General features: G+C 38.5%; 1 protein-coding gene across 1 annotated transcript in view; it reads left to right on the top strand.

Annotated features, from left to right (window-relative positions):
- Positions 1-2,712: 2,712 nt before the first annotated feature.
- LOC104405756 (kinesin-like protein KIF13B) overlaps positions 2,713-13,083 on the top strand; it is a gene marked incomplete at its 3' end in the record, with an annotated part of 56,264 nt that continues 45,893 nt past the window's right edge. Inside the window, exons 1-2 of the mRNA XM_010014564.1 lie at positions 2,713-2,746; positions 3,604-3,697. Coding sequence (XP_010012866.1) covers positions 2,713-2,746; positions 3,604-3,697 — 128 coding nt within the window. The remainder of the gene's footprint in view (positions 2,747-3,603; positions 3,698-13,083) is intronic.

Here is a 13,083-nt window from a genome sequence, read left to right as displayed (position 1 = left end):
GGAAGGTGTCCCTGCCCATGGCAGGGGGTTGGAACTGGATGAGCTTTAAGTTTCCTTCCAACTCAAACTATTCTGTGATTCATCTGAGAGACTCTCTGTGAGTAGCTTGGATGCACGTGACTTAATTATTCTTGCACTCAGACCAGCTTTGTTTAACATTTCTACAGCTCTGAAATGTAAATGTGGAAAAGTGACTAAGATACGTGTTACCCTTTAATTATGGATGTCACAGCTCTCTTACTCTAAAGCTATGAAAGAGGCTTTCATTCCCTACAATAAATGTTTCTTGAGGTGTTAAGAGTTTGAGTTTTAATTTTTCAAAAAGCAATTAACTGATTAGTTTCTTGATTTGATGAAGCGGATGAGTAGTTGATTGTGTTTTCTTGGTAGTGACTGAAGGTAGAAGCAGGTTAGCAGTAGTAATAGGTGAGATTGTAAATCTTGTTGAGCCCAAAGATTATGATAAATCTCCAGAGTTTGACAGTGAGCCACTTCTGTTGTCTTTTAACTTGTCCAAAATTTCATGCTACCTGAAAAAAAAATGGTGGTATAGGTGAAGGAAATAACAATACTAGGCCTCGACCAGTGAGTCCTTACTGCTAGATGAACTACTTGGTGTTTTGGATGTGCACGCTTAGCATCTTATCTTGCTGCATGCTCATTCTGCTTGTTGTTCAGGGGCTTACATAGGAGACACTGAAACTAGTAAAAGTAAGGGTGGAGTTCTTCTGTGGTCGTATTCAAAAGAGCAGGAAGATAATTTTTCTATAAGGCTAACCTGCTTTAGTAATATTAAAAACTTAGTGAGGTAGAAATTATCATGATATATTAGCCACTACTGAAAATTGTAAGATTCATCACTCAACCTACCGCAAGCATTAAAGAAATCAGAAATCACAAATTACGTAATGGTTTGGGGACAGGACCTTAAAGATCATCTATTTCCATCCCTCCTGCCATCTTCCATTAGACCAGGTTGGTCAAAGCCCTGTCCAACCTGGCCTTGAACACTGCCAGGAATGGGGCACCCACAGCTTCTCTGGGCAACCTGTGCCAGGGCCTCACCATGCTCACAGGGAGCAACTTCTTTCTCATATCTAATCTAAATCTTCCCCTCTTTCAGTTCAAATTGGTCAAAGAATGTGCTTTGTAATGGAACCAGAATTTGTAGAAATTGTACCATGTGTTATTAAAACAGAATTTAAACTAATTCTTTAGCTAAAAAGACAGTTTCTATGTAAGTCTTTTGCCAAGGTAACTGGGATAAGTAGCTATAAGACTGGCAGGATATATAACCCTGCTTAGAGGCTGAATATATATGTTTCTTAAGGGTTTATTTCATGGGACACCATGAGCTGATGTAGCAGTTGGTCTCTGCTGGGAGAAGGTCTCACTCTTCTGCCTCCTATCTTCACCTCCGTACAGGCTTACCCACTTGTTTGCATGGTCTTTGATGGTGTTCGGAACTTTTATTGTGCTGATGTAGCTTTCCATAGTTTCTAAATACATCCATTTTTCATGTTGGTTAGTTTTCTGCTGTTGAAGTGACTTGATGTGACTTACAGAGGAGTCTGCTGAGCACGGTATAGTGGAAGGTGGGCAACAGGCAGAGGTAGCCAGAAGGAAGGACTGAGACTTCCCTGTTGGTAATACCTGTTGGTTGGCTCACCATGTCTTCCGAAACTGTGCTGTTTGCAGGATGCCTAGGTGAGGGATGTTAACCTCGCCTTTGTGATGACAATAGTCAGAGAAGGTGTGTTGTACATGATAAATTGGCTTTGAATCTTTTTTTTTTTTTTTTTTTTTTCTGTGAGGACGTAAGACTTTAAGGAACTATTATATCCTGTCTGTGTACTTTCTTTAGAGGTACTTCACAGACAGAGGTTTAGTGAATACTAGATTGAGTTCACTGGGCAGTCATAGACGTGAAACCTGCCAGCAGCATTCTCTTTCAAGAGATAGATTGAAAAACATGATAGAGACCACACTGCTTATATAGAGTGCACATACCTTATGCTTTGCATAAGGGAGGTAGCATGTAAAAACCTTTAGTAGCTGAGGAAAAGCAGGTCACTGCAATACAGAATGGTAATCACTAACCAGCCAGACCAAGATAAAGTAACTTGTTGGATATGGGATGTATGAAGAATATAATTTCATCTGAGCAAGCATGTATTGCATATTAATGGTAGGTAAATTTGCTTTCAGGGTGTGGAGATAAATTAAAATAAACACTGGTTTCTGAAACTTGTCTGCCTCTTCCTTCTACAAAAGCACAGTTTAATAACAGAGGAGTGGTTTTGTTCAGAAGGATTTCAGTTTCATGTGACTGCCTGCTATGACCGGGAATCATATAATCATTCAGGTTGCAAAAGGTCATCAAGTCCAGCCGTTAACAGTCTTGAGCTTTGGCTCTTCTTTCCAAAAAAGATCAGTGAATGAAATCTCCTCTTATCATGTTATTTAACAGTAGCAAGAAGTCTGCAAGGTGCTGTGCAATAATTAAGATCTGTGGTATTTGCCTGAGAGATTTTCAGTCTGAGTTTATAAGGTGCTGTAAGGTGAAAGAGCAAGTACAGGTGACAGAGAAAGAAAGAACAGAGATGAAGGAGGATGAGGATTGTCATTAACCTGCTTAGCCAGGATATTCTGGTGATTCAGCTGAGGTGCTGCACCTCATATGGAGGTTTTTCAGCGTAGTCCCTCATCATCATGGCGTGTGAGGGCGGTGTAGAGTGCCTGCTGGGTGTGATTAGTGTGTCATGTTTATAGGTATCGGCACTTGGGTGCACTTTCAGCATCAGAGTGTAAGGACATAGGTCTGGATCTGTTTGTGTCCAGGCCCCTATGTCTGTAGGCAGTGACTTGGACTGCATGCGGCTGTGTGCTTTTTTTTATATCTAACTCCATTTGTCATTGGGTGGATACCTTGGATGGTTGTCAGTGTTATCTGAAGCTTTTGTTTTCCCCACCTCTATGGCTGAGAATTCTCATACATTCCAAATATTCTTATTACTCATAGCATATATCCCATTGCTTAGTGTCATGGGGAGAAGTTGGGCTTTTCCGCTGGCTGGGAGCCTGTGGGGAAGGATAAGCCCTTTTCTATGTGCTTGTACCTAAATTATTTTTGATGGGACTTGAATTTCTCCAAGCAGGTGCCCCAGGACTGACAGCTGGCATGGCACGCTGCAGTATCACAACAGTGGCTGGGGAAAATGTGCTGCAGATGGTAGGGGCAGCTTTCCCTCTGAGTGTGTAAGGCATTGAGGGAGCAATAAGAAGAGCTGTCAAAGTGGTGCCATGCCTAATGGTTCTTTTCCCCAGAAGAAATTTCATACTGCCTTGTATATGCTGATTGTACTTCAGTAAAACCAAAGTGTTCTTTCTTGTTTTGAAAGGAGTGCACGCTTTAAAGCTGGACAGGATCCATCCCATCAGAATATCTCTAGAAGCAGAATTTGGCAATAGTCCTGTTTCTATTCTCTAGCTGATGGGTGGCTGTCAGACTGCATGAATAAATTTGGTGTCTGGAGGAAGTAATGGTGTATGTAATCCTAGTGCTTTAGGAGCAGCACTTGACACTTTCTCATTTCTTTATAGAGCTTGATCTGCATACAAAATGTGTGGTGGATGTGGATGCAAACAAGGTTATTCTTCATCCTGTAAACACCAACCTTTCAAAAGGAGATACCAGGTAAGATTTTTGAATGAGGAAGGTCAGGTTTCATAAATCAAATATAAGTCTAACAACAAGGAAATGTAGGCCTTGATAGAGGGCTTTCAGTTTAAAAACTAATATGTATTCTTTCTGCAATGTAATTGCCATCATCTATAAAAGAAGGCTGATTTTACCACTGGGAGGATGCTTTGAAAACTTAATGCTTACTGCATTTGCTTCCTGCACTAAACAATGTGTTAGCAATTAATGGGTCTGTGAACTGTTTCATTTATTCTCACATGCTATTATGGAACAAGAGAAATTTAAATCTGCAAAAGAATTTGAGCAGAGCACAGTTTGAAATTTTGGAATGAAATTAATTTTCACAATTATTTTCTCATACTGGGTTTGTATTCATTGTGTAAGAAGGGGAATGGGAACGTGCTGGGGAGGTGTAGCTCTAGTAGTATCTTAACAGGCATTGCATGCATCAAAAATACTTGGAAAGGTGGCTGAGGGTAGGGAGCAATTTCGGTCAGAACTGGCACCAGTTTGTTAAACTACTGTGAAACTGATAAGTCCTGTAATAATTGATCAGGTTAAGGATGTGACTACTGAATTTATTGCTTGTTTGCAAGACGAGGAAATGAAAAAATGCATGCATGAAACAAAATAATAGGGCTGCAGGAAAAGGCAGAACCTGTTACTGGACATCTACAGTCAATTGTGATCTGCTTTCTGGGGGGAGGAAATCAAGGAGGTGGTCTTAAGGGTGTCAGAAATGAGAAAAATTCAGTTAAACACACAGAAGAGCTTTGTTTAAATGCAACATATTGTAGCTTTTTCGTTTAAAGCTGAACTGTATGTCAGTGGTCAGTAGAAGCATTCTTTACCTGGTCTCTGATAATTTAAACTTCTCAAACGCAAGCGACAGTAAATGGAAAAACAAAGAGGTCATGAGGTGCAATATGTACTTTCTGTTGTTGTTGGCTGAAAGACTTACCACAGACAGTGGGACTGGAGCTTTAATAAGTTACTTAAAATCAAACAGGCTGTGTGTGGTTGGGGTGGTTTTGTTTGTGTCGGTAGCTGCCTCCTCCAGGAACACATGTATTGTTTAGCTGCCAAATACCTATGTTGATTTGAGTCTTTAGAACTGCTAAAAATGTCAGGAAATTGAGGTTCTCAGAAGCCTGAGCTGTATTGAGAATGTTTTTCATAGTTTCTCTAAAACATGGTAACCAATCAAATGCTGCATGGCTTGTACTCCCTAATATGTGTTTAAAAATTGTTCATGCTGCAGTCATGAGAGAATACGTCATGCAAATCGTGCCCCTTGGCAAGGGAGGAATCAGTTGGCAATTGTGCTGATGTCCCAGACAAGATGGTGAGCCTAGTGTGAGAAACCAGCATGCCAGACCAAAGAATGCTTCATTTGCATATCCACAAATACCCATTGCTAATCTAAGCAGGAAGCACAGTAAATTTATATGGGGTGATCTAACAGAAGAGGGAAAAGTGAAGGCCCATTAAGTACACTAAAGGTTTGCTGCAAACAGTGAGGCAGCATAATGCAAAAACATAATTGGAGTAGTAAGGATTTGGAACAGGGTCCTATCTAACATGTAACACCCTTGAGAGGGGCTTGTCTTGGCTTCTGGTGTTCCATCAGAGGAATCTTAAAATATGAGCTCAAGGAAAAGGTTAGTTTTAGTTGCAGTTCTTCTAAGTTTGGTGCTTAATTTATGCTCAGGTTTTTCTTTTGTTTCCAAATCCACTGTCAACAACTTTGCATTGTGCTATGAAATCATTCACTTTGATTTCAGACTTGTCTAGTGTCAAAAGTGAGCTGAAAGAATTCTGGCAAACCTGGAGTGCTTTTAATAAAACAGAGAAAAGTCAATAATATTCCAAATACACTCTTTAGATGCTTGCAAAGCAGGGTAAGCTTGAAAATCTTAAAAGTTTTGCTGCATTTCTCATTAAGATGCCAGAGTCAATTTAGGAACTGGGAAAAGAATGTTAGAAACAAGAATCTGTGCTGTCACAGCCTTGCTTTTCATGACTCAGCCTTGCTCTGTCAGAGAGTGACATTTGGAAAAACAACCGATGACTTTTGGAAATTTTTCCCATTTTCATCCTTTCTGGTAGAAATCAAGTCTGGGAGCTGGGTAGGTTAAATAAATCATTTAATGGCTGAATTTGAGTTATGCATATTTGTTTCCCTGAGGTGGTCTTCTCAGGCCAGAGATCTACATGATGTGTCTGCCAGTCTGATCAGTTAAAATGGCAAATACCTGATTTACTGGTTTCAGTTGCCTCTCAGAGGAGAAGCAGGATTTGAAGTTCCCAAGTGATACACCTACCTCTCCTTCTGCTTTCCTATGGGACCTGGGAATGAATTCGTGCAGAAGTCAGAAATGGCCACTCTGTTTATGTATCTCATATGTTGAGAGATACCCAACTTGAAGCGTGTGTATGACCTGACCTTCGGAGATAGCAAATTGTGTTGATGCAGTTGCCACTGAAACAGAAAAAGATGCTGCTTCAGAAAAAGAGCATCTCTAGCTCCTTTTTTCTGTAATATTGAATTAAAAATTAAGGAATGCTTTGAAATCCAGGTGATAATTGGCTGACCCCTCTTCCTCCTTCAGTTTGCATACACTGAATATATTATTTACACATTTCTCTAGAGACATGAGGATTAATAAATGCATGTAGAACACATGCTCTTAAAAAGAGAAGTCTATTTTCATATGACTTCAGAAATGTAGCATCCTCCTGTTGGTTATTCCTTAACCAACAAATGACCTTTCCTGAGCTGGAGAAATGCAGTTGTTATATTGAGCAATTCTTAGTATTACTGTGCAGGTTTCAATAATCTGATCATGTACAAAAGATCGATTTTTCAATCTATTAGACAACCTCTGGGCTGGGTAGGATTTTTTACCAACCTTGGGCTACTGAGGGCAGGTTTGACTGTTTGTGTGGAAATGGTCGACATTTAGTTGCTTTTACAAAATTATTTGTTACAGAGCCTGGAGTTTTGTCACATATTTCCCCAAATGACCTCTTCAAATCAAAATCTCCCCTCTCCAGGATGTGTGAACCTCCAGGGATTCACTGTAAATGAATAGTATTATTAGCATGACTTGTGACTTTTTTGTTTGCATTATGTGGTTACCTGTTCTCTCTGTTGCAAAGGTCAAGGCTGAAGTTTCTTTATCAACATGGGATTTACCATGTGCTGCAAAGATTACTCACAGCATTATTACCTGCTGGCTAGGGCTTGAAAGAGGGTGTGAACTCAGTTAGATCGACGTGAATAGATAAGTGGATAAGTCCTAGGCAACAATTGGAATGTTTATAGGAATTTATTGTTTGGAAAACCTCCAAATAGACTCTTAATATGTTACTTTACAACCTTTTTTTTTTTTCTCACTTTTTTTTTTACCATCAGTTTGTGCTGTCATTTTACATTTCCCAGACAAGACCTATTAAAAAGACTTAAAAAAATCTTTATTTTTGACAGGTCAGACAAAGGAGTTTTGTTGTGTACTGCAGACATAAGCATAATTGATGTGTAACTGATACAAGCTCATGAATCAGTTGTGTATTCGTCTGTTGCAGGCCTATGAATGAGCCATGATATTTGTAAAACAAAGCATTTATTAAATCTCTCCACCAAACCAGCTTTGAGACTTTTTATTAAGAGTGCTGACTTCTGCGTACTTCTGTCATGATATGTGATTTTCCCTCTTGTTTTGTAGAACAGAGATTCCAAAGAATGGCACAGGGTAAAAACTGTTCCAAGGAATGAGTGCAGCTAACTGGAGCTGACAAGTGTGTAAAACCAGGCTGGGTTTTTATTTTTCAGTTATTGTAATATCTTTACAATTACTGCTTTGTAACAGGTGTTTCAGTAGTTGTGCAGCTTTATAAATATTTTTTAAAAGTGGGTTGCTTTTCAGGTATCTATTCCTGGATTTCAACCACTTTTGTTTTGTATATCCACGCAGACAACGTTTTTGCTCATGAATTTGTGATGATTTAACTCAGTTTGATTTCTCCTTAGTTTCTAAGGAGTCTGGAAACTAAGAAGCGCATACTTGGGGATTTTCGTAGCCTTGCAACATATGAGCTTAATGCTTTATGCTTTGATGAGGAACTGGATGAAGCCTGAGTATATTTTACTTATGAAGGAATACTTTTATAAAACCTTGCAGTACCTTGCACTCTGTTGTGCTCTCTTGATAAAATGGAAAATGGTAATGTTAGTGTAGCTGACTACATGGTAAATACCTCAATAGTGAGGTGCTGAAATTTACACATCAATTGATTCATTTTGCAAAATATATTAACAGGGAGGGTGTTGGTTGGGAAAATGTACATTAACCACTGAAAAACTTGCCCTAACCAATTATAAATAAATAATCTCTTTCTGAGGTGAAGAAGCATTAGTATTACTTGCACAATTCCCTAAAATATGTTATATATGTGGAATGGCAGGCAAAAATCCCAAAAAATATCATGATCCAGTTGATCTAGGTTGTAGTGTCCTACAGTTTTTGTATAGTTAATTGATTCTCTTCGTACCTTCCAGAACAGCATAGAGTCAAGATGCCGAGAGAGGAAATGCTGACATGATTACTTGGGTGTTCTTTTATGTGTGTATAAATATTCACTGGAAAAGCTGACTGGTAGGAGTAACCGGGAAGACTTTGACTTTTAAAAATAATGTATGATAACAGAAGAACACTTCATTTTTTTGTACCTTAGGAAAGAATGCGCATAATCAGAAAATGAGGAAAATGTATGAAGACAATGCTATATATGGAATTAATCTGCAGTACTTCTTGCCCCAAGAAAAGAGTGAGAGGCAATTGCTGGTATATAGTCATGGAAAAATCCACGTTTTGCACACATTTTCATAGAATCTCAGAATGGTTTGGGGTGGAAAGAACTTTAATATCATCTTGTTCCAACCCCCTGCCATGGGCAGGGTTACATTCCACTAGGCCTGGCTGCTCAAAGCCCTGTCCAACCTGGCCTTAGTATTTTCTTGAAAATAAACCAGGATGCTGCCTTATGTTGGGTAAGAACTGCTTGAAGAGCTACCTCATCTTAAGCAGTGTTTTTATGTCTGTGACCCCATTTGTTCACACATTTTATGTAGAAGTATCAGCTGTTGGACACAATCAGAAATTGAATATTGAGCTTGATGGACCAATTTGCATGGTGTCATATGGTTGCTATTTGACAGCAAAGCAATTTAAAGAAAGAAATATTATTGTCTTTGTAGATGGGTGAAAACTAACTGCACTGCACATACCTTTGCTTCTCTGTGTTTTTGTACTAATTATATTCATTCCTGTAGTGTTAAGCTGCTTGGGATAGGAACAATTCAGACTAGGATGTGAGCATGCAGAAGCAACGCTAGCTGCATAGCTGGTTGTGTTACCTCCTTACATTGAGGGGAACGGCTTGCTATGTGGGTAAGGGTTCATAATGATGCGTAAAACTGCGAATGAAATTTCTAGGTTAGATGTTAGTTCAGCTTTGTCTTACAGGGAACAGACTTATGCAACGTTTCATAATGCAGAAACATTGCAGTAAGAGTGTGTTTGTATTCCCAAGACTGATAGCTGACATCCAGAAGAAAGGGAAGCTTGCCTTTCTTAACATCATATTGGTGTTTTGTGGGTGCAAAACAGCTCACAGGAAATTCATGTTTGTGAAAACAGAGCTATGGGATTTTCCTGTATTGCTGACTTTGCCTGTACAGCCTGTTGCATCTCTGTACGCAACTCTCACTTCAAGCATGGCCTTGTTCTGTAAAATGGTGAATGTTTCTGATGAGCTCCCTCAAGTACTGCTGCGTTTGCCTGGACAGGTGACTGAAGAGCCTAAATAAGTTAGAGGAGGGGGGGAAAAATAAGCCTCACCTAAACTGAACACAGTCATTTAAACGGTTGAATGAAATTATGGTAAAACCACTGCTTTTTCAGTTTATTATGAGAGTTTATTTTGTAGTAATTCCTATTAAACCTATACCATGGAGAACACTCCATACATGTACATTATGCTGCCAGTCATCTATCTTTTACTGAAAAATGTCTTCTGATATAAAAATGATATGCATAAATATGGCTGATGAGTTGCTGCAATAAGTAGAAATCATTTTCTGTCTTAAAAGTTTGAAGGTCATCTGTTTGTCCTGATGAGATCTGAAATCGGAGAGGAGTTGGGACAGGTGAAGGACAAAGACGATGCCTTGAGAACAGCAGGGCTAGCACACAAGGCTCTGTTATGGTGCACATCCTGAGTCTTTAGTTGCACGAGTGAGGGATTATACTGCATAAGGAGGTGAATGCTTGCATATAAAAAACTTATCTCATGTAAAATTGAGAAGTAGGAGTTCTGCCAGGAGAGAAGGGGGTTGCTGCACTTCAAGTTGTGCTTTTGAGGAAGTGTATTTGCTGCAGCTCACATGCTTTGGCTTGAGTAAAAGTGAAAATGCAAGATAGAAACTCTCCACAAATTCTCATCGCAGGCAAAAAAGTTAACAAAACTTTGAACTGTGCTTATGTGTGCCAATGTGTTTAAAAAAGACCTGTATCCTATTTTGTATTGCTTAAGGAAATAAAATAGTGAGACTGTTAACAGTTTTTTTTTATAGACAGTTCTTTTCCCACCAGTTGGGTCACACCTCTTTACTTCTACCTTTATGACAGCTAACACAGCCATAGCAAATTAGGATTATTTGTTATTTACAAACTGTGCCTATATTGTACATGTACATGAAACTACTTTTCACATGAGCCATATGGAATCATCCCTTGGCTACCTTATATTCCTGAGCTAAACATGAAAGAAACTTTATTACCAAGTCAGTAATGAACTACTGTATTTGAGGAAAAAAGAGTAAAGATAATAAATAAAGAATTAATTTGGTTCACACATCGTGATCTGAAGTACAACCTTATACTTGTGTTTCTTGAATTCCTAACCTCTGGTCCTTTTTCTTCTTAAAAATCTAAGTAAAGTACCTGGAACCTTAATTTTTCACTAAACTGAAGGCTTTTATTAGACAGTGTAATCTAGCAGCACATTCTGGAGTACCCTTAACATTATTGACCTGCTTATGGACAGTGTTTGGAGGTTGGTGGTGATAGTTGCTAAGCAGCCTGTCCTTTATGCAGATGTCTCTGGAGTTGGCAAAGGCTCCTGATTGTGAGTTCTGCTGCAAATAGAAAGTACTTTGTAGTTCCTTCCCATTGCAAAGCAGTATCAGCAGTAAGGGCCAGTCCCAGAGGTTTGGTTGGTTAGTTGCTTTTTTTTTTAAATCCACAATCACTGAACCAAACCAAAAACCCCTTTTTGTGGTATATTGATGTTATAAGAATGACTGTGTTGAACATCTGAGTGGAATGTAGCTTTTATTTAAATCTCTATAGTAATTTTGAGAGAATTGTCAACAGTTTTGCTTTTAAAGCTGGCCTATATCTGCAGCTTAGAATAGCAGGCTGTTTAAGCTTCCAGGAGACTGTGATGTGTTAGTTGTTTTTTGACTCGTTAAATCCACAAGTTAAAACAAATCCATTTGCTTTAAGAAGAGTTGGTTGGAATTTGACTTGGTATCAATTTTCTAATGGACTTCCGTTTCAATGGAATTAGGATTTGACCTGGTGTTTTCCAATTTAGCCCAGTGGCTTTTTGACTTTGCTGCAATGTAGGTTATGTCTTACAAAAACAATTTAAAAGGGCATAACATTTGATTTGATTGTAATAATTCCTTGAAATGGCAGAAGTTAAGTTGAAACTCTGTTTGAATGTTAGAAAATAAGGAAATGACAGTAATAAATTGTCCTGTGTCATTCTGACAGCATGAACCAAACAAAACACTGTAATGAAGGCTCAGTTTTAAGTTTGAAATAGTTGTTTCCTATGTTGATCTAATATGTTAACAGAAGACTCAAAGACTTCAAAGTATATTTCCTGTTAAGAAATCAAACCAAGAAGGGTAGAGGACTGACTTAGTGTCCATAAATTTGTGGGGAGCAGTGAGCAAAGAGAGGGAAGCAAACTTGATCTTAAGGTCTGCCTTCAGTATTCTGAATAAACGTTGCAGCTATGAGCGCTTATGAGGAATGATTCCATTTTAAATTTCAACTCTTAAATAATGATGCTTCATGAAGGAAGACTGTAAAATGGATTTAGTGGTCAGTATGATGTTGAATAATACTCCTGCTGGCTGAAGGCTTATTTCAGTGGCTGGAGCCACTGGTTTATGTGGGAGATGAGAGATGCAGTTCAGAACGGCTTTTAAAACCTGGAAGGTATTTGGCGTGTCAGCGAATACCTAGCACCTTCAGTGAGATCTTATGCCTGTCAAATAAGTTCATATAAATTTTAAGAACAGAACTTACACATATATATATATGAAATATATATAAAACGAGTTTGTTAAAGTTCTTAACTGCCTTACCTTGGCTTTATGCCTACCAATTTTGTTTTGAGGATATTTTAGTTAAAACTCCCAGATCTTGATCTCAGATTAACATAATTATGAGACCAGACAAAGATGCAGGAGAGGGTATTTCTTGCCATTCAACATGATTGATTAGTAATAGCCAGAATCACTTTCCACTGAAAAAATCTAATGCTCTTTGCTGCAGGCATTTTAGATTGTGTGGATGTGCCCCTCCAGCTAATTTGAGATAAGATAATCTGAATGTGTTCAGAGTTGAGCATCTGTGGCGGGACATGTTTTGATGCTCTCCTGAGAAGGTGGTTAAATGCCTCATGGTATTTTCAGTGATTGTCAGACATATACGTTATGGCCAGCTAGAATACCTGGGTAGGTAATATCACATAAAGTCTTCTGTATTCCTTAGGTTTTAGAAAATGGAATATAAAAACCGTCAGAGTTCGTTTTCTCAATTATTTATGGTCTTATTATTACCTCTTAGTGTCTTACATTCATTGTCCTGAAGAATTTTGAACAAGTTTTTGGAGTTACTTTTTTGCATCAGTTTGAGGTTACTTGTCCTTTTTTTGTTGTGGTGGTAATTTTAGAATTAGAAGTTCCAAAGATGACACTGTTACATTTGATGCTCCATTACATTTGAGGGGGTTAACCAAATTCTGCCACCATTTTACAGCTCTGTAAAGTTGGAAGTAACACTATGGAAGGCAGAGGAAATTGTGTCTATGTATCTTTGTTTTCAAGCTCTTACACTAAGAAAGAAAAATTGTAACTGCTGTAGCACCTCAAGATTTGCTTTCACATTTGATGTTCTTTACCTATTTCAGTTTCAGTAGATGGGAACAAGATAAAAGAACTGTTTTTTCTCCTCCTCCTCTGAGGAGAAATCAACAATCAACATCTTGTAGGTATTTTGGGGGTTTGTTTCTCATGA

Source organism: Nestor notabilis, unplaced genomic scaffold (genome assembly GCF_000696875.1).
Source record: "Nestor notabilis isolate BGI_N333 unplaced genomic scaffold, ASM69687v1 scaffold1245, whole genome shotgun sequence".
NCBI lineage: Eukaryota > Metazoa > Chordata > Aves > Psittaciformes > Psittacidae > Nestor > Nestor notabilis.
This window is presented reverse-complemented; position numbering and strand designations above follow the sequence as displayed.